At 41.1% G+C, this 21,894-nt stretch overlaps 1 protein-coding gene and 1 long non-coding RNA gene across 4 annotated transcripts in view; one reads left to right on the forward strand and one right to left on the reverse strand.

Annotated features, from left to right (window-relative positions):
• LOC309610184 overlaps positions 1-21,894 on the forward strand; it is a 281,821-nt gene that overhangs the window by 80,779 nt on the left and 179,148 nt on the right. The window lies entirely within an intron of this gene.
• Positions 1-21,894, reverse strand: part of ARFGAP3 (ARF GTPase activating protein 3) — a 58,432-nt gene that overhangs the window by 6,718 nt on the left and 29,820 nt on the right. For all 3 annotated transcript variants that reach the window (XM_082352637.1, XM_082352638.1, XM_082352636.1), the window contains 5 exons: positions 20,637-20,765; positions 19,612-19,734; positions 8,834-8,965; positions 1,286-1,406; positions 180-270 (listed from right to left, as the gene is read on the reverse strand). In XM_082352637.1, the coding sequence (XP_082208763.1) occupies positions 180-270; positions 1,286-1,406; positions 8,834-8,965; positions 19,612-19,734; positions 20,637-20,765 (596 nt within the window). The remainder of the gene's footprint in view (positions 1-179; positions 271-1,285; positions 1,407-8,833; positions 8,966-19,611; positions 19,735-20,636; positions 20,766-21,894) is intronic.

The raw sequence follows: 21,894 nt of genomic DNA on the forward strand, positions 1-21,894 counted from the left end.
CGTGTAAAGCCCAGAATAATAACTTCTGCTCTGCCTGACTTACAGAGGCCATAGGAGCATCAGATAATGGCCGCTAACAATCCTGGAAAAGTGAAAAGTCCTATCCGGAGAAAACGTGTTCACACCGCAGACAAGGTGGAGGCCAGCCCCGCTACCCGCCTGCCCCTTCCCTGCGCTACCTGCTGTCTGCTTCCTCTGCTCATCAAACAGATCAGCCGAACTGATGGACGAACTTGCCGAAAGCCTCTCCAGCCGGGCCCTGGTTTCATACTAGAGGAGACCAGGAGAAAAGAAACATTAGGCTCCAAAAACCATGAGCAATTTTGCAGAAAGAATCACTGAGGAGCTATCACGGCCGGGCTGGGGGCCGGCATGACGCTCATGTCCTGCGGGTCACAAGCAGACAGATGAACGCACAACGCCACGGCCAACAACGGTCAGTGGAGGGGAACCCAGAGGGAGAGTGGCAGTGACAGCTCTGTCATGTGCCGCCCTCACCCAGCTGCCAGGAAAGGCCACTCCAAGAAGCTCTCTCCCAATAGCCTTATGTTATTTCTTAACTGAACTTGAATGTTGTCAACTTTAAAACAAGGCAGATTTTAGTGGGTGGAGAATAGCCAAGTGGCAACTCTAAATACACTCAAAATGCTAGTGGAATTTCTACTGCTACAAAATAAAATCGGTACACTTGAGGAAATAATTATTCTCTGTATCGTGCAAGAAGCCTAGTAATTAACACTTATCTATAAGAGTTTTGCGTAAGCACATTAGTGCTTCACAATTAGAAGGAAACCTTTAAGCTCCCCATTTCCATTTGAGTCTTACTGCTTAGCCAGACTCCACTAAGATAAGCTCATTAACATTTCTGAGAAAAGAGGCAATAATCTCTTTTCTGAAAATAAATATACCTACCATTGAGAAACTATCTATATACTTCATTTAACTATGGTTAAAAAATTGCTAAGTAAATTACAGGTGTATCAAAAATCTCCTGAAATTTACTCAAAAGATATCGAATGGATGGCTATTCAAAACACTGCGAAAGGAATAAGAGAAATATGAGACCCTGTCCCTACCTTCCAATCACTCCTCTAGCTGGAGCGGCAAAGTGGGGCGATTAGCCAGAAAGACCTGGGTTCGAGTCCTGCTCCAGCACGCTGGGGACAGGGGTCCCTTGCCGCTTGACCCCATCTCACTCAGCATCCAGCACCTCCTCCCACACCTCCCGTGGCCCTGCTGGCTTCCTGCTCTGTGGGGACCACACAGAAACCCCCTGGGCACTTACATCAGCTTTGGCTTGTCTTCCAAAGTACATATCTGAGGAAATGGCTTTGACATTGCCAAACTTCTTCTGGGCCTCATCTGTATTTTCAACTGGCTCATAGTCTGGCTTGCGGCGAGCAGGTCTACAGTTAGCAACAGGCAAAACAGGAATGACATCAGTAACATGATGGAATAGGAGTTTTCTACCATTACCCCTTAGAGAACATTGGTTTTGACAATCACCCACAGATGAGGATGCCTTTGTGGGAGTCCAGGAGTCCAGCAGAGAGGGTCCAGCACACTGTTGGAGCAAAAAATCCAAGATTGGATGCATTAAAGAGGGTAAGAGGAATAGTTTCACTGGGCCCATGTCACTCCTCCTCCAAGGCAGCACAGCTCAGTGCCAACAGAGACCCACGTGGCCTGCAATTTCTCCCACAGGGGAAGGTGAGAGGGTGGTGAGCGGGTGCCTGGTCTCCCCAGCTGTGTGGGACATTGCCAAGGGTGCCTATTTCTTTCTCATCCCACCCAGGATACTGAGGTGACCAACACGGCTTAGGGGCTGGGGGAGGCTGGAAGCAGAGCAGCCAGGGCTCAGAACTCATCAAAGCCACGCGGATTCCACTAACCGCTTCCCGAACTCCACGAGGAGGCCTGCTCACAAATCACTGGATACACTTTGCCCGGGGAGCCCCCAACTGGCCCTCCAGTGCTCCGCATGCCTCACCCATGCACCTTTGGCCCCACAGCTGGCTCCCTGCACGTGCCCCTGCAGATGGTGAGGGCAAGCCTTTGCAGACAGCAAGTGAGCATGTGCAGAAAGTCAGCCCAACTCTGTGGGATTCGCAGAAAGCACACAGACTTGAGCATTTCAGGGCACCACCCTAGGGAAAGCAAGCAGGAGGCTCTCGGCACCTGGTCCTGCTTTGTGGGATTGAGAGAAGACGTACCATCCTAAGACGTCACCCCCCAAAAGGAATAAGAAGTGTGGAGTGAGTGCATCCATAGAGAAGGTCTGCGTAAGCCTCAGCGTCTCTAGCAGGGCTGACTATTGAAGGTATTTCCCACCCAAAGCCAGGCAGTAAAGACTGGAGGAGGTGATTGCTCCTTCAAATGCAAAGAGAGCAACACAAGACTCCAAGGAACATGAAAAACCAAGGAAACATGATACCACAAAGGGAAACAATAATTTTCCAGTAACTGATCCCAAAGAATTGCCTGACAAAGAATTCAGAATAATTGTTTTAAGGAAGCTCATCAACCTACAAGAACACAGACAACTCAATAGAATCAGGGAAATAATACACAGATAAAATGAGAAGTTCAACATAGAGATAGAAATCATAACCTCTCCCCATCGCTCGCATTACCGTCTGAGCTCCGCCTCCTGTCAGATCAGTGGCGGCATTAGATTCTCATAGGAGCGTGAACCCAGTAGGTTCGAACCAGAACTGCGCATGTGAGGGATCTAGGTCGGGAGCTCCTTATGAGAATCTAATGCCTGGTGACCTGAGGTGGAGCTGAGGCAGTGATGCTAGCGCCGGGGAGTGGCTGCAAATACGGCTTATCATCAGCAGGGAGGTGTGACTGCACAGAGACCGTAATAAATCAATTGCTTGCAGACTCATATCAAAACCCTATCAGTGGGGACTTCCCTGGTGGCACAGTGGTTAAGGGTCCGCCTGCCAATGCAGGGGACACTGGTTCGAGCCCTGGTCTGGGAAGATCCCGTGTGCCGTGGAGCAGCTGGGCCCATGCGTCACAACTGCTGATCCTGCACTCTGGAGCCCACGGGTCACAACTACCGAGGCCCACGTACCTGGAGCCCATACTCTGCAACAAGAGAGGCCGCTGCACTGAGAGGCCCGTGCACTGCAGCGAAGAGTGGCCCTGCTCGCCGCAATTGGAAGAGGGCTGGCGTGCGGCAGTGAAGACTCAACGCAGCCAAAAATAAAAAATAAATAAATAAATAAATAGGTAAAATAAATAAATTAAAAAAACAAAACAAAAAAACCCTATCAGTGAGTGGCAAGTGAAAACAAGCTCAGGGCTCCCATTGATTCTGCATTATGGTGAGTTGTATAATTATTTCATTATATATTATAATGTAATAATAATAGGAATAAATACAATAAATGTAATGCGCTTGAATCATCCTGAAACCACCCACCCCCCAATCCCGGTCCGTGGAAAAATTGTCTTCCACGAAACCGGTCCCTGGTGCCAAAAAGGTTGCGGACCGCTGAAGCAGAAGAAAGAATCTGTGAACTCGAAGACAACTCATTTGAAATTATCCAGTCAGAAGAGAAAAAAGAAAAAAAGAAAAAGAAAAAGAGCAAAGAAGCCTATGTGAATTATGGGACACCATCAAGAACACAATTCATGCATTATGGGAGTCCCAGGAGGAGAAGAGAGGAAGAAAGGGGCAGAAAGCTTATTTAAAGAAATAATCTCTAAAAACTTCCCAAATCTGGAGAGAGATACGGACATCCAGATACATGGCGCTCATAGGTCCCCAAACAGATTCAACCCAAAGAAACCTTCACCAAGAAATATATAATAAAACTGTCAAAAATCAAAGACAAAGAGAGAATTTTGATAGCAGCAACAGAAAGAAACTCATTCTATAAAATGGAAGCCCTGTAAGGCTATAAGCAGATTTCTCTGCAGAAATCCTGAAGGCCAGAATATAGTGGGATGATATATTCAAAGTGCTGGAAAAACAAAAACAAAAACAACTGCCAGCCACCAGACCTGTCCTACAAGAAATGCTAGAAGGAGTTCTTCAAGCTAAAATGAAAGGATGCTAATTAGTAACATGAAAACATATGAAAGTATAAAATTCACTGGTGAAGGTAAGCATATAGCCAAATTCAGAACACTCTAATACTGTAATAGTGGTGTGTAAATCACTTAACTCTAGTATAAAGGTTAAAAGACAAAAGTGGTAAAAATAACGATAGCTACAATAATTTATTAGTGGATACACAATATAAAAAGATGTAAATTATGACACGAAAAACATAAAATGTAGGGAAGGAGAGTAAAAGAGTAGAGATTTTGTATGCAATCTAAGTTAAATTGTTATCAGCTTAAAATAGACTGCTATAACTATAAGATGTTTTATGTAAGCCTCATGGTAATCACAAAGCAAAAACCTATAGTAGAAACACAAAAGAAAAAGAGAAAGGAATCAAAACATACCACTATGGAAAATCATCAAATCACAAAGGAAGACAGCAAGAGAGGAAGCAACGAATAGAAGAACTACAAAAACAGCCAGGAAACAGTTAATGAGATGGCAATAGTATATGCTTAACTATCAACAATTACTTTAAATGCAAACAGATTAAATTCTCCAACTAAAAGACACAGAGTGTCTGAACGGATTAAAAAAAAACGAAAACAAAAACAAGATACAACTATACACTGCCTGTAAGAGACTCACTTCAGCTTTAGGGACACACATAGGCTGAAAGTAAAGAGATGGAAAAAGCTATTCCACATAAATGGAAACCAAAAGAGAGCAGGGAGAGCCATACTTATATCAGACAAAACCGACTTTAAGTCACAAACTGTAATGAGAGACAAAGGTCATTATAGAATGATTAAAGGGTCAATTCATCAAGAGGATATAACAGTTGCAAATATTTATGTACCCAACACAGGAACACCTAAATATAATAAGCAAATATTAACAGATCTGAAGGGAGAAACAGACAGTACTGCAATAATAATAGGGTACTTTAATACCCCACTTTCAACGATGGACAGATCATCCAGACAGAAAATCAATAAGGAAAACTGGACTTGAACCAAATGGAACAAAAGACATATTCAGGACATTCCATCCTATAGCAGCAGAACACACATTCTCAAGCACACACAGAACACTTTCCAGGATAAATCACAGGCTAAGTCACAAACAAATCTGAATGATATTTAGGTCTTAACAAATTTAAGAAGGTTGAAATCATATTAAGTATCTTTTCCAACCACAATAGTATGAAAGTAGAAATCAATAACAGGAGGAAAAGTAAAAGATCCACAAATAGGTGGAAATTAAACAGCACACTCCTGAACAACCAATGGGTCAAAGAAGAAATCAAAAGGGAAATTAAAGGATATCTTAAAACACAATCTTCAACAAAGGAGCCAAGAATATACAATGGAGAAAAGACAGTCTCTTCAGCAAGTGGTGTTGGGAAAGCTGGATGCTGTAAATCAATGGAGTAGAACATTCCCTCACACCATACACAAAAATAAACTCAAAATGGCTTAAAGATTTAAATATAAGACATGACACCAAAAAACTCCTAGAAGAGAACATAGGCAAAACATTCTCTGACATAAATTGTACCAACGTTTTCTTAGGTCAGTCTCCCAAGGCAAAAGAAATAAAAGGGAAAGTAAACAAATGGGACCTAATCAAACTTATAAGCTTTTGCACAGTAAAGGAAACCATAAACAAAGTGAAAAGACAACCTACAGAATGGGAGAAAATATTTACAAGTGATGCGACCAACAAGGGCTTAATTTCCAAAATATACAAACAGCTCCTACAGCTCGATATCAAAAAAACCCACAAACAACCCAATCGAGAAATGGGCAGAAATAGACATTTCTCCAAAGAAGACATACAGATGGCCAACAGGCACATCAACAGATGCTCAACATCACTAATTACTAGAGAAATGCAAATCAAAACTATAATGAGGTATCACCTCACACTGGTCAGAATGGCCATCACCAAAAAGTCTACAAATAATAATTGCTAGAGAGGGTATAGAGAAAAAGGAACCCTCCTTCATTGCTGATGTGAATGTAAGTTGGTGCAACCACTATGGAGAACAGTATGGAGGTTCCTTAAAAAACTAAAAATAGAGCTACCACATGATCCAGCAATCCTACTCCTGGGCATATATACAGAAAAGGCAAAAACTCTAATTCTAAAAGATACATGCACCCCAGTGTTCATAGCAGCACTATTTACAATAGCCAAGACATGGAAGCAACCTAAATGTCCATCAACAGATGAATGGATAAAGAAGATGTGGTTTATATGTATGCAATGGAATACTACTCAGCCATAAAAAAGAATGAAATAATGCCATCTGCAGCAACATGGATGGACCTGGAGATTATCATACTAAGTGAAGAAAGTAAGACAGAGAAAGACAAATTTCATATGATATCACTTACACGTGGAATCTAAAAAAGGTGATACAAATGAACTTTACAAAACAAACAGACTCACTGACAAAGAAAACAAATTTAAGGTTACCAAAGGGGAAAGCTGGGGGAAGGGATAAATTAGAAGTCTGGGATTAACAGATACCACTACTACATATCAGTGTAAAACAGAGGGCTTCCCTGGTGGCACAGTGGTTAAGAATCCGCCTGCCAATGCAGGGGATACGGGTTCGAGCCCTGGTCCAGGAAGATCCCACATGCCGCGAAGCAACTAAGCCCGTGCGTCACAACTACTGAGCCTGCGCTCTAGAGCCCGTGAGCCACAACTACTGAGCCCACATGCCACAACTACTGAAGCCCACGCACCTAGAGCCCGTGCTCCGCAACAAGAGAAGCCACCGCAGTGAGAAGCCCACGCACCGCAACGAAGAGTAGCCCCTGCTCGCCGCAACTAGAGAAAGTCCACACACAGCAATGAAGACCCAATGCAGCCAAAAATAATTAAAAAAAAAAAAAATCCCACCAATTTTCTAAAAAATAAAATAAAATAGATAAACAACATGGTCCTACTATATAGCACAGCAAACTACACTCAATATCTTATAATAACTTATAATGGAAAAGGATATGATCATAAAGAATATATATATATATTCTTACATATTCAGTTGCATCTATCTATCTATCTATCTGAATCACTTTGCTGTACACCAGAAACTAACACAATATTGTAAATCAACTATACTTCAATTATAAAAAAAAAAAAGAAAAAAAAGGATATCTTAAATAAAAATGGAAACACTTATGGGATATAGCAAAAGCAGTACTAAGAGGGAAGTTTAAGACCAACAGGTATATGAAAAGGTGTTCAACATGAGTGATCATCAGGGAAATGGAAATCAAAACCACAGTGAGATATACCACCTCATACCTGTTAGGATGGCTATTATCAAGAAGACATGAGATAAGCGTTGGTGAGGACTGGAGAAAAGGGAACCTTTGTATACCACTGGTGGGAATGGAAATTAGTATAGTCACATGGAAAACAGTGTGGGAGTTCGTAAAAAAATTAAAAATAGAACTACCATATGATCCCACTTCTGGGTATATATATCTGAAGGAAACAAAATCAGTATCATGAAGAGATCTCTGCAGTCCCATGTGCACGGCCGCATTATTCACAATAGGCAAGATATGGAAACAACCTAAGTAGCCGTCAATGGGTGAATGGCTAAAGAAAATGTAGTATATAATATACAATGGGATAATATTCTGCTATAAAAAAGAAAGTAGGAAATCCTGCCATTTGTGACAACATGGATGAACCTGGAGGAAGTCAGAGAGACAAATACTGTATGTCCTCACTTGTATGCAGAATCAAAAAAAAAGAAGTTGAACTCAAAGAAACAGAGAGCAGAATAGTAGTTCCCAGGGAGATGGGGGAAATGGGCAGATGTTGGTCAAAGGGTACAAACTTTCATTTATAAGGTGAATAAGTTCTGGGGATCTAACGTACAGCATGGTGATTATAGTTAATAATCCTATAGTGTTACTTGAACTGTGGGAAGAGAGTAGAGCTTAAATGTTCTCAGCACAAAGAACAAAAACAGCCAAACTAGGTTAAACTGATTTGAAGTAAGGCAAATGCACTTCTCATTTATAATGTATGCACATGCCATTTTACTTTTTAAAAAGCCAACAGCAGTAATTTTGTAAAAGGATTTTAGGCCACTTTGAAAAGCCTGAAAATTCTAATTAGAAAAATGAATAAATATCCAAACCACACAACATTTGAATGAATTTTGCTATTTAAAATAGGCCTGTTATTTCACTCTTCAGTTAGTTCCACAGATCAATTAGTAAATATTGAATATATTGTCATGCACGTAAGACACTGCTCCACATTATGTAGGATACAAAATGAGTAGGATGACGGTATATCCCAGTCACCGAGGACAATCCCAGGTCACACCTGTTGTCCCAACGTACTAGTATTGTCCCCCTGCACTCTAAAGAGTTCCCTGGTTTGGATGATACATTACACAGCCCTTCACTCATAATCACCAAAAACTGGAGACAGTTCTTTGACAGGTAAATGGATAAACAGACTCAAAAATAAAAAGGGAGGAACACAGCAACATGTATGAATCTCAAGTGCACTACGAAAAGTCAGAGAAGCCTGTCTAACAAGGCTGGTTACTGCATGACTCCAGTTACATGACATTCTGGGAAAGGAAAAACTGTGAGGTCAGAATACAGACCAGGATACAAAGAATATTCTCGAAAGAGTACAACAAAATCATTTACTAGTGTTAGAGAATTTCCCTAGAGATGCATGGAGTCACTATTTACAATCCCACTGCTTTGGTATTCATACCTGTCTGTGTAGCCTGTGGTTTTCAGAATTATGTCAGTGTCTTTGATGGTCTCTTTTTTCCAGTAGGAATCCGAACTGTCATCCCAGCTAGAAAAAGAACTGCTCCTTAACTCCACTGGCTCGTCAAAGTACCTGTGTGAGAGAGAGCAGAAGAGTGACTTGGGAGGACCTTTCCGATGACCACTCACATCCGGTACATGGGGACTGCCCTTCCCAGCCTCTTCGAAGTTGGGGGCAGCCACGTGATCTGGCCAATGCAACAGGAGCAGACATAAGGCGAGTCATTTCCAAGGCCTTTCAGGTGCCCAGTCTTCTCTTCCCTCGTCGCATGGAAGAGGTCGAGTTTTCCAGGTGCTTCAGCCTCGGGCAGGTGAAACCACCATCCACCTGGACAATCAGGATTCCACCAGAAGGACAGGTAAGCTGGACAATCACCTGTACCCTCAGCTGACTTTAGTGAATGAGAGACAAACCATCACTGTGTTAAGCCCTTAAGATCGGGGCGGGGGGGTGGGGGGCAGTATTTCTCACTGCAGCATAACCTAGCTTATCCCAACAGCGCATGACGCCTTTGAGTGCTACCCCACTCTAGGTTAGTCACAAATAATGCTTCGACCCCATCCGAGGAGCTCTTTGCCGGCAACCCTGCCATGTCAGCCACGGTGTAAGGCATCACCCCGAACAGCAACCAGCACTGAGTGTAAGTGGTGCTGACCAGCCTCCTGCTGGAACCAGTCACAGCGCTGCGATCGCTGATCACAGGACCCCCGCCCCGAGATGCCCTCTTGGTCTGGAGCTGGATGTGAGCTTTGTCTGTAAGCATCTCAGGGGAGCTGCTGGCCTTCTGGGTGGGTTTACACTTTCATTAGCTGAGCGCCACTGAGCAGGGCATCGCTGAGAGAGCAAGACTCAGTGACAGCTTTTGGTCCTGGGTGATGGGAGAAAAATCTTTGACCAAGAGCAGCAGGGTTTGCCTGGAACAGGACAGAGATTGATAGGTGAGGTGGATGTGCCAGAGCCGCAATGAAAAGTGACCGTGCCATCTCAGGATTCAGGACCGCTTAGGGTGGAAAAAAACCCGGCCAGGCATGCACTCCTTATAAAGGTGGTTCCCGAAGTTCAGAAGAGAGATGCGGATCCCAGTGCTTGGGCCTTAGGAGAGGAAGGATGATGGAAGAGGACACAGAGGCTTCAAAAATGTCACCAAGGTTTCTGCAGAGAGTAAGAACAGAAGCACACAGGAAACAAGGTGAGGGCCAAGCCCCGAGGGCATAAGGAGTTCAAAGATGAGCTAAGATGGGGGGCGGGGGAAAAGACTAAATATACTCTTTTATTCTCGCAGAAAAAAAAACCAGAAGAAGGAGGGGGGATAAACCTGCCGTTTGAAGCAGATGGTATGACTTCATATGAATAATAGAAAAAAGGCAGAATTTCCAAATGTGGTTTCTGCATTCTCTGGCAAGGAGGTCATTAAGAACAAAACTTGTTACACTAGCCTTCTCTCCCCAGGAAGGAAAACATGCAGTGTTCAAAGCCTATCTGGATTTCAGCTAGAAACTGACCAGGCTCTCCCTGTGGCCAATCAGCGGATGAGCCCTGAGCCACTGAGCTCTGCTCAGAGGAACAGAGACAACCAATCCCTGTTCAGAGAAGAGACCAGAACAGCGAAGAGGCTTGAAGTCACGTCTGAGAAAGAAGCTTTGAAAGATGTGACTCACGTGTTGGCCTGCTAAGTTACCTTAAAATATTTGAGGGACATATTTCTAAGGGACCAAGTGAAAGAACTAGGACCGATTCAATAAAGAATTTTAAAACTACTTAATAATTAAAGACAAAGAAAAATTATTGAAAGCAGCAAGGGAAAAACGACAAATAACATACAAGGGAACTCCCATAAGGTTAACAGCTGATTTCTCAGCAGAAACTCTACAAGCCAGAAGGGAGTGGTATGATGATATACTTAAAGTGATGAAAGGGAAGAACCTACAACCAAGATTACTCTACCCGGCAAGGATCTCATTTAGATTTGATGGAGAAATCAAAAGCTTTACAGACAAGCAAAAGCTACGAGAATTCAGCACCACCAAACCAGCTCTACAACAAATGCTAAAGGAACTTCTCTAAGTGGGAAACACAAGAGAAGAAAAGGACCTACAAAAACAAACCCAAAACAATTAAGAAAATGGTCATAGGAACATACATATCGATAATTACCTTAAACGTGAATGGATTAAATGCCCCAACCAAAAGACATAGACTGGCTGAATGGATACAAAAACAAGACCCATATATATGCTGTCTACAAGAGACCCACTTCAGACCTAGGGACACATACAGACTGAAAGTGAGGGCATGGAAAAAGATATTCCATGCAAATGGAAATCAAAAGAAAGCTGGAGTAGCTATACTCATATCAGATAAAATAGACTTTAAAATAAAGAATGTTACAAGAGACAAGGAAGGACACTACATAATGATCAAGGGATCAATCCAAGAAGAAGATATAACAATTATAAATATATATGCACCCAACATAGGAGCACCTCAATACATAAGGCAACTGCTAACAGCTATAAAAGAGGAAATTGATAGTAACACAATCATAGTGGGGGACTTCAACACCTCACTTACACCAATGGACAGATCATCCAAAATGAAAATAAATAAGGAAACAGAAGCTTTAAATGACACAATAGACCAGTTAGATTTAATTGATATATATAGGACATTCCATCCAAAAACAGCAGATTACACGTTCTTCTCAAGTGCGCACGGAACATTCTCCAGGATAGATCACATCTTGGGTCACAAATCAAGCCTCAGTAAATTTAAGAAAATTGAAATCATATCAAGCATCCTTTCTGACCACAACGCTATGAGATTAGAAATGAATTACAGGGAAAAAAAACGTAAAAAAGACAAACACATGGAGGCTAAACAATACGTTACTAAATAACCAAGAGATCACTGAAGAAATCAAAGAGGAAATCAAAAAATACCTAGAGACAAATGACAATGAAAACACGACGACCCAAAACCTGTGGGATGCAGCAAAAGCAGTTCTAAGAGGGAAGTTTATAGCTGTACAAGCCTATCTCAAGAAACAAGAAAAATCTCAAGTAAACAATCTAACCTTACACCTAAAGAAACTAGAGAAAGAAGAACAAACAAAACCCAAAGTTAGCAGAAGGAAAGAAATCATAAAGATCAGAGCAGAAATAAATGAAATAGAAACAAAGAAAACAATAGCAAAGATCAATAAAACTAAAAGTTGGTTCTTTGAGAAGATAAACAAAATTGATAAGCCATTAGCCAGACTCATCAAGAAAAAGAGGGAGAGGACTCAAATCAATAAAATCAGAAATGAAAAAGGAGAAGTTACAACAGACACCGCAGAAATACAAAGCATCCTAAGAGACTACTACAAGCAACTTTATGCCAATAAAATGGACAACCTGGAAGAAATGGACAAATTTTTAGAAAGGTATAACCTTCCAAGACTGAACCAGGAAGAAACAGAAAATATGAACAGACCAATCACAAGTAATGAAATTGAAACTGTGATTAAAAATCTTCCAACAAACAAAGTCCAGGACCAGATGGCTTCACAGGTGAATTCTATCAAACATTTAGAGAAGAGCTAACACCCATCCTTCTCAAACTCTTCCAAAAAATTGCAGAGGAAGGAACACTCCCAAACTCATTCTATGAGGCCACCATCACCCTGATACCAAAACCAGACAAAGACACTACAAAAAAAGAAAATTACAGACCAATATCACTGATGAATATAGATGCAAAAATCCTCAACAAAATACTAGCAAACAGAATCCAACAACACATTAAAAGGATCATACACCACGATCAAGTGGGATTTATCCCAGGGATGCAAGGATTCTTCAATATACGCAAATCAATCAATGTGATACACCATATTAACAAATTGAAGAATAAAAACCATAGGATCATCTCAGTAGATGCAGAAAAAGCTTTTGACAAAATTCAACACTGATTTATGATAAAAACTCTCCAGAAAGTGGGCATAGAGGGAACCTACCTCAACATAATAAAGGCCATATACGACAAACCCACAGCAAACATCATTCTCAATGGTGAAAAACTGAAAGCATTTCCTCTAAGATCAGGAACGAGACAAGGATGTCCACTCTCACCACTATTATTCAACATAGTTCTGGAAGTCCTAGCCACGGCAATCAGAGAAGAAAAAGGAATACAAATTGGAAAAGAAGAAGTAAAACTGTCACTGTTTGCGGATGACATGATACTATACATAGAGAATCCTAAAACTGCCACCAGAAAACTGCTAGAGCTAATTAATGAATATGGTAAAGTTGCAGGATACAAAATTAATGCACAGAAATCTCTTGCATTCCTATACACTAATGATGAAAAATCTGAAAGAGAAATTATGGAAACACTCCAATTTACCACTGCAACAAAAAGAATAAAATACCTAGGAATAAACCTACCTAGGGAGACAAAAGACCTGTATGCAGAAAACTATAAGACACTGATGAAAGAAATTAAAGATGATACCAACAGATGGAGAGATATACCATGTTCTTGGATTGGAAGAATCAACATTGTGAAAATGAGTATACTACCCAAAGCAATATACAGATTCAATGCAATCCCTATCAAATTACCAATGGCATTTTTTACGGAGCTAGAACAAATCATCTTAAAATTTGTATGGAGTCACAAAAGACCCCGAATAGCCAAAGCAGTCTTGAGGGAAAAAAATGGAGCTGGAGGAATCAGACTCCCTGACTTCAGACTATACTACAAAGCTACAGTAATCAAGACAATATGGTACTGGCACAAAAACAGAAACATAGATCAATGGAACAAGATAGAAAGCCCAGAGATAAACCCACGCACCTATGGTCAACTAATCTATGACAAAGGAGGCAAAGATATACAATGGAGAAAAGACAGTCTCTTCAATAAGTGGTGCTGGGAAAACTGGACAGCTACATGTAAAAGAATGAAATTAGAATACTCCCTAACACCATACACAAAAATAAACTCAAAATGGATTAGAGACCTAAATATAAGACTGGACACTATAAAACTCTTAGAGGAAAACATAGGAAGAACACTCTTTGACATAAATCACAGCAAGATCTTTTTTGATCCACCTCCTAGAGTAATGGAAATAAAAACAAAAATAAACAAATGGGACCTAATGAAACTTCAAAGCTTTTGCACAGCAAAGGAAACCATAAACAAGACGAAAAGACAACCCTCAGAATGGGAGAAAATATTTGCAAACGAATCAACGGACAAAGGATTAATCTCCAAAATATATAAACAGCTCATTCAGCTCAATATTAAAGAAACAAACACCCCAATCCAAAAATGGGCAGAAGACCTAAATAGACATTTCTCCAAAGAAGACATACAGACGGCCACGAAGCACGTGAAAAGATGCTCAACATCACTAATTATTAGAGAAATGCAAATCAAAACTACAATGAGGTATCACCTCACTCCTGTTAGAATGAGCATCATCAGAAAATCTACAAACAACAAATGCTGGAGAGGGTGTGGAGAAAAGGGAACCCTCTTGCACTGTTGGTGGGAATGTAAATTGATACAGCCACTATGGAGAACACTATGGAGGTTCCTTAAAAAACTAAAAATAGAATTACCATATGATCCAGCAATCCCACTACTGGGCATATACCCAGAGAAAACCGTAATTCAAAAAGACACATGCACCCAAATGTTCATTGCAGCACTATTTACAATTGCCAGGTCATGGAAGCAACCTAAATGCCCATCAACAGACGAATGGATAAAGAAGTTGTGGTACATATATACAATGGAATATTACTCAGCCATAAAAAGGAACGAAATTGAGTCATTTGTTGAGAAGTGGATGGATCTAGAGACTGTCATACAGAGTGAAGTAAGTCAGAAAGAGAAAAAAAATATCGTGTATTAATGCATGTATGTGGAACCTAGAAAAATGGTACAGATGAGCCGGTTTGCAGGGCAGAAGTTGAGACACAGATGTAGAGAATGGACATATGGACACCAAGGGGGGAAAACTGCGGTGGGGTGGGGATGGTGGTGTGCTGAATTGGGCAATTGGGATTGACATGTATACACTGATGTGTATAAAATTGATGCCTAATAAGAACATACAGTATAAAAAAACAAACAAAACAACTAATACTAAACTTTCATTGGGTTATTTGTATGGAAATATGTTCATATAAATGTTTCAGACATTACATGAAATTTCTAAAAATCTTATATTTGTATTTGTATGGAAATATGTATGGAAATATGTTAATATAAATGTTTCAGACATTACATGAAATTTCTAAAAATCTTATATGTTCTGGTATAATGTTATAAGTAATAATCCTAGTTATTACTTTAAAATGTATATCTCAGAAATAACTAATTTTCTTGTCAACTGCATTATTATGAACTTTCATCAAATCTTTAACCGTGGTCATTTTTAAGTCTTTTGTCATTTACAGACAGTTCTGGGTGTACTCTGATGCTTTTGCAAATATGTTCCTATAAAAGGGTTCCATCTTCAAGAAATTCATGGAAAAGACTCTGACAAGTACAGGTTTCTGGTAACTGACTGTACTGCTGAACTGAATGAATAAGCATTTTCAGAACTCTAATGAAAAACTGATGAACTCAAAAAAGTGCTAACAAAAGATCAAGATGAAAAAAAAATTTAATTACATGGGACTGAGTGAACTGATGAGGATGAGTATAATTTTTGTGACTTTCTGTCTGAATTAAAAAAAAAAAAAATCCCACAAGGACTCAGAGGCAAAGAATATACAAATCAATTTTCACTGCAAAGTAAAGGAGCTGTTACAGTGGAGGATTACTGGACTGAATGTCAACATTATGACATAGTATGAGTGTGTTTCAGGTTTGGTAATTGCAATCATTGTTGCTTTTGTTGTGGTCATCCATGTACAATACTTGGTGTCAGTCTATTTATCTCTTGTAAAAATAAAATACAGTGTGTGTGTGTGAAAAAAAAAAAACAAACTACTTAATAAGCACCTATGAGGGGCCAGGCACTTGCTGGGTGAGGATACTGGGCAAGGAGACATACTCAGACCCTGCCCTTACGCGGTTGGCTGATCTGAGCTCAGAAACCCGGGGAGATATGTAAGCATAGGGCCGTGTTTCTCATGGAGCTGCTGTCGGACTGAACGGCTGCCTGGAGGAGGAGGAGGGGGAGGGGGAGGAGGGAGGGGAGGGGGAGGGGGAGGAGGGAGGGGAGGGGGAGGGGGAGCGGGAGGAGGGGGAGTGCTGAGGGGGAGGAGGGAGGGGAGGGGGAGGAGGGGGAGTGCTGAGGGGCTGCGGCGTCCCCTGGAGGGCTCTGGGGTGGGGCTGGGGGTGAGCACTGGATGGAGGTGGGTGGAACTTCCAGGCCCTTCACAACTCTGAGGCACTGGTACTCATGACTTTTCGAATTTAGTATCACTCTAAGGGAATATTCTTCATTCTGGTAAGCCAAAGTGCTTATCCTGGAATGTAGGGCCATCGGATTTTTTTTTTTTTAAATGACTGGACAATTCAAAAATCAGAAGGAGAGAGAAAGCCATTCTGCTAGGGTCCTACTGATTAGCAGGAGCCCGTTACGTCGCATTCTCTGCGCTGCGGCGGGGAGGGTGCCCTTCCCACCCATCACCAGCGAGGCTCCCTGTGCTCCTACACGGTGCACACGGTGCGGGAGGGCCTCCAGATGCAGCAGGGAGGATGCGGTGGAGGACGGGCACCCACCAATGGCCGTGGGGCACCTGCCTTTCCTCGGAAACACAACAGCTGCCCTGGATCTCCAAATCTTTATTGACTTTCTAATGTTTTGATTTCTAGATCCTTGTTCTTAATACATTTCATTTTTATTTTCGCCCTCCCAGTCTGTCTTCACCCAACCTGAAAACATTCCTTACAATCCCTTGATAAGAGCCCCTAAGAGCACATATCTGATTTACAGCTATAGACAACTGTCTATTCCCTTGAAGGCCACACTGGCTTTATAAGGCTGAACAAATTGTTCTAGTTTCATTATTTGGTACTCAATATATAATTACATTGTTTATATCCTGGAAATAATGGAACTCAAAAAAACAAACAAACAGAAAAACAAAAACAAACCCCCAAGATATGGTTGGTCTTATTTTTAATAGAAACAGTACTCTTTCATAATTCATAATATTCAAGTTCTAATGGGCTAATGAATTATTTGGAAGCAATGAGAGCTCTTCATGGAATATGCCTGCTTTCCGAGAGTCCATGTTTATTTGACTTCATTTGCCAAAGTAAGTATTGTTCTACCAATAGTGGCTACCACAAGGAGGACCAGCAGAGGCGCTTACGTTCCCATCAGACAACCTGCAGGTGATGACAAACAACACACCAAGGTCTCTGGCAGGAACCCAGCAAGTGCGGTCAACATACAAGCGCCATCTGCTCCCCGGTTTCAAACCGTGAATAACTGTTCCATAGCAACGAAGGCCTTTAGGGCTAACTCTTTTGACTAAGCTTTTGGAGAGGGAGGCCAACAGGATTCCTAAAGCTCCCAACGGGCAGAGGAAGCCCCACAGGAGCCCGGCGGCGGCCTGGAGTGGGCAAGGCTCCTCAGTTGCCCCCCAGGGCCCGTCCTCACCCATAGCCGCCTCTCCTTCCAACCCTGTGACCAAGCGGCACCACTCATGGAGCTGGAAACCTACTTCCTTTACTTGCCTATGCTCTCCTCTGCAGGAGTTGTAATGAGCAGTGAAATAATCAAAAAGGCTTTGGGGAGAAGCCAAGCGGGCGAGTGTAGACCCTGCACCACTGGGACTTTTCTTGACCCGGACACATCCTCTCATCTAGTGTGCACACCTGAAGTGACCTGACACACATGCAGCCTTCAAATCAAGTTAGACATTTAATTTTAGCCTGTAGAAAATGTATTTAAATACTTTAAAAGGCATGATTTGGAAGTTACTTCTAAGTAACCTGAAACCCAGTATGTTATATAGGTTACTCACAAGCGGCAAACATCAAACCATCCCTGTCTCTGAAAGCACTGACAGGGAACACCTCTAAACTACTAACTTTTTTTTGGGTAAAATATCTGGACTTGAAGTAATTTGAAGCTATGCTAGGAGAATGATTTAAAGATAGTTCTCTGTATTACAATTCCTTACCTACGAACTTTGATAAGAGAATACAGAATTTCAGGATTAGATTCTAATTAGTTAACATATATTTATATCTGCTATGTATATGAAAACGCTTCAAGCCTGTATAATTGCCAGACAACAGTAATGCCCTTTGAGATGTGGGTGAGTGATGGCGTCTCCTTGTAAGGACCGCCCATTACTGATGGGCACACATTCAATTTCCCCAAACTACAAACTTGAAGGTGGCCCTCAATGCGGTTAACTTAAGTATCTAACAATAGTAATTAAACATTTAGACTGAGTCACACGGCTCCTGAACTGAGTTTCTATATAATAATAGCAGCTAAACATGACAGCACTATTCCCAGTGCTCTGTATTAACTCATTTAACCCTTGCACACCCTGAAAGGTTGGTTCTGCTGGTGTCCCTAACTTACAGCTGAAGAAGCTGTAGCACAGAGAGGTTACACAGCTCGGCCCAGGTCACACAGTCAGTAAGTGGCAGGGCCAGGGTTCAAGTCCAGGTCGCCCAGCTTCCCAGCTGGTGCCCACCTCCTGATATCCCAAGTTCACTTGGTGCCTGTGAAGCAGGCCTCTCCCTGTGCTGCTCAGGTTCTTGGAGGAACCGCACAGAGTGAGTCAATTCAAGTTAAACTTGTTTCCGGCCTCTGCAGGCAGCTTGAACCTGAACCACGGCCTCTCCATGGTCAGCTTCACACTGGAGTTAGGCAACTTGTCCCCGTCGGATGGGGAGTGCCGAAGGATGGGGCCTAGGCTTTATCCTGGGACACCCCTCTGAAAACAACAGTGTTTTACGTTCATAAATATGCACACACAAAGAGCATTTATTTAATATTCTATCCTGCCAACTGGAGACTCCAGAAGCTGGTATTCTGAAAACAAAAGAAGCTGCTGAAGGCGCAGCTGTGAAATATTCCAACTGTTAGAATAAGACTAAACAACTTAACATATACCTTTGGGATTTTACGTATTTCTCCAATTTCACATTTTAGATAAATACAACTTTCCCACCTCTACTTTTAACTCCGGGTTGCAGAGTTTACTTTATTTTTTTAAAAATTATTTTATTTATTTATTTATTTATTTTTGGCTATGTTGGGTCTTCGTTTCTGTGCGAGGGCTTTCTCTAGTTGTGGCAAGCGGGGGCCACTCTTCATCGCGGTGCGCGGGCCTCTCACTATCGCAGCCTCTCTTGTTGTGGAGCACAGGCTCCAGACGCGCAGGCTCAGTAATTGTGGCTCACGGGCCTAGTTGCTCCGCGGCATGTGGGATCTTCCCAGACCAGGACTCAAACCCGTGTCCCCTGCATTGGCAGGCGGATTCTCAACCACTGCGCCACCAGGGAAGCCCCAGGTTGCAGATTTTATTATCAAACATTTCAATATTAGCAAACATCATCCACTAAAGACGGTTACCCCAATTTTTTTCCAAAGGACATCCTTGACTCCAGCCAAAGCTTTTAAAAACAATGAAGTAAACGGATTTGTATTTGTTCCTAATGCAAATAAACTCGTGAGTCCATAGTGATCACTGCTTTTCAAAAAGACACTTTAAAGATGATTTTTAACAGGTTACCTTGAGCTGGAAGCAAAATACGAGTCATCACTGTCATCACTATGCTTTTTTCTTGGTTTTGCTGTGATTGGCGTTTCCTGTTCAATGGTCTGCAAATCTGAAGTCACTGAATGTGAAATACCACTTGAGAAAATAGAGAATAAAATGGAAAAGAATAATATTAGTTCATGAAGACACTTGTGTGTTCACCAAAGAACGAATCGTTTTTTTTTTTTTGGCCTCGCTGCGCGGCTTGTGGGATCTTAGTTCCCTGACCAGGGATCGAACCCGGGCCCCCAGCAGTGGAAGTGTGGAGTCCTAACCTCTGGACCGCCAGGGAATTCCCATGAATGTTTTAATTTATACTCTCAACAAAAATATACTTATTAGTGGGGTTAAAAACATGAGCAATAAAAAAATATTCTTTTGGTGTAAGCACTGAAAGATACTGGACCTCAGTGAGGACTGTGACTGATTATACAAAACACAGTCACATGTGTCAGCTATGTTCACGGCATCCACTTAATGACAAGTCAGACCTGTTTCCTTTTACCTAAGAATCAAATGTGGAATTTTTCATGCTACAGTGAACACCACTGTCCCTCAGCTTCTGAGGGGGATTGCTTCCAGGACCCCAGCAGATAAAAAAAATCCACAGTACTCCTTTGTATTTTAAATCATCTCTAGATTACTAATAACACCTAATACAATGTAAATGCTACATAAATAATTGCAAATACAATGTAAATACTATGTAAATAGTTGCCCTTAAGAGTGGTATGTGCAGCAAATTCAAGTTTTGCTTTTTAGAACTATCTGGAATTCCCCCCCCCAAACATTTTCAATCCCCAGTTGGTTGAATCTGCAAATGCAGAACCCGTGGATACAGAGGGCTGCGGGCGGCCTGTATTAGAGCAAAAGCAAAACAACTGAAGAAAGTGAATAATGAGAAAACATTTCTGAAGTTGAAATTAACAAGGAAAATCCGTTCATGATTAGCAAACTAGTTTAAATTCTGAAATCCAAGAAAGCAGAGTCTTACATACCTTCTGCAATTTCCAAATCCCATGCCAAGTCTCTCTGATTCCACCTTCTTTTTGCCACTCATGTTCATCTTTTCATCTTTCTTCATTTCAATTTTAAGATCCTTATAGGCTAATCGTAATGATGACACACTGCCAGAAAAACCAAATGCTCCTTAATTTAGCTTTAATTCTGTGTTCTTAAGTTAAAATACGAAGAACATTAAACATATCACTCTACTTTTAGCTTTGTGCTTCTTTCCATAAAATAACAATTATGAAGGCAAGTTGGCATTTTTTTTGGGTAAAGGTCTTTTTTGAGTAGATGCTCAAGAAAATCTGAATGAGTTTACAGATACTTTTTGGTTGCTGCTGAACTTACATTACTATTCTAGTTTATATCACTTATTATCATGTCATAACATGATGTATACTGAAATTATTTCTCTAAAGGATAGTAAAAAGCAGAATTTCTTACTTGGACTAATATTTTACTATACTTCAACATTACATATCAAAAATACGAGGTTAGTCTTGTTGGTTTGCTCTGGTTTAAGATAAAAAATATATACAAATTTGACTTAACAAATAGATAAATTAAGAAGGGATTACTTCATTGCAAAAGGGTTCTTCAGTTTACAAGAAAATTTCCTGTAGGGTCTCTTTATGTAATCAGGCTCTGAGAGCATTTAAAATGGAGTTATCTCCAGTAATACCACTTCTGGGCATATATTCGGAGAAAACCATAATTTGAAAAGATACATGCACCCCAATGTTCATTGCAGCACTATTTACAATAGCCAGGACATGGAAGCAACCTAAATGTCCATCAACAGAGGAATAGGTAGAGAAGATGTGTGTGTGTGTGTGTGTATACATATATATATATATATATATATATATATATATATATATATATATATACACAATGGAATATTATTCAGCCATAAAAAAGAACGAAATAATGCCATTTGCAGCAACATGGATGGACCCAGAGGTTGTCATACTGAGTGAAGTAAATCAGACAGAGAAAGACAAATATCATATGATATAGCTTATACGTGGAATCTAAAAAAGGGTACAAATGAACTTATCTACAAAACAGAAATAGAGTTACAGATATAGAAAACAAACTTACGGTTACCAGGGGGTAAGGAGCAGGGAGGGATAAACTGGAGATTGGGATTGACATATACACACTACTATGTATAAAATAGATAACGAATAAGGACCTACCGTAGAGCACAGGGAACTCTACTCAATACTCTGTAATGGCCTATAT

This window comes from Balaenoptera borealis, assembly GCF_965194805.1.
Source record: "Balaenoptera borealis genome assembly, chromosome: 13".
Taxonomy (NCBI): Eukaryota; Metazoa; Chordata; class Mammalia; order Artiodactyla; family Balaenopteridae; genus Balaenoptera; species Balaenoptera borealis.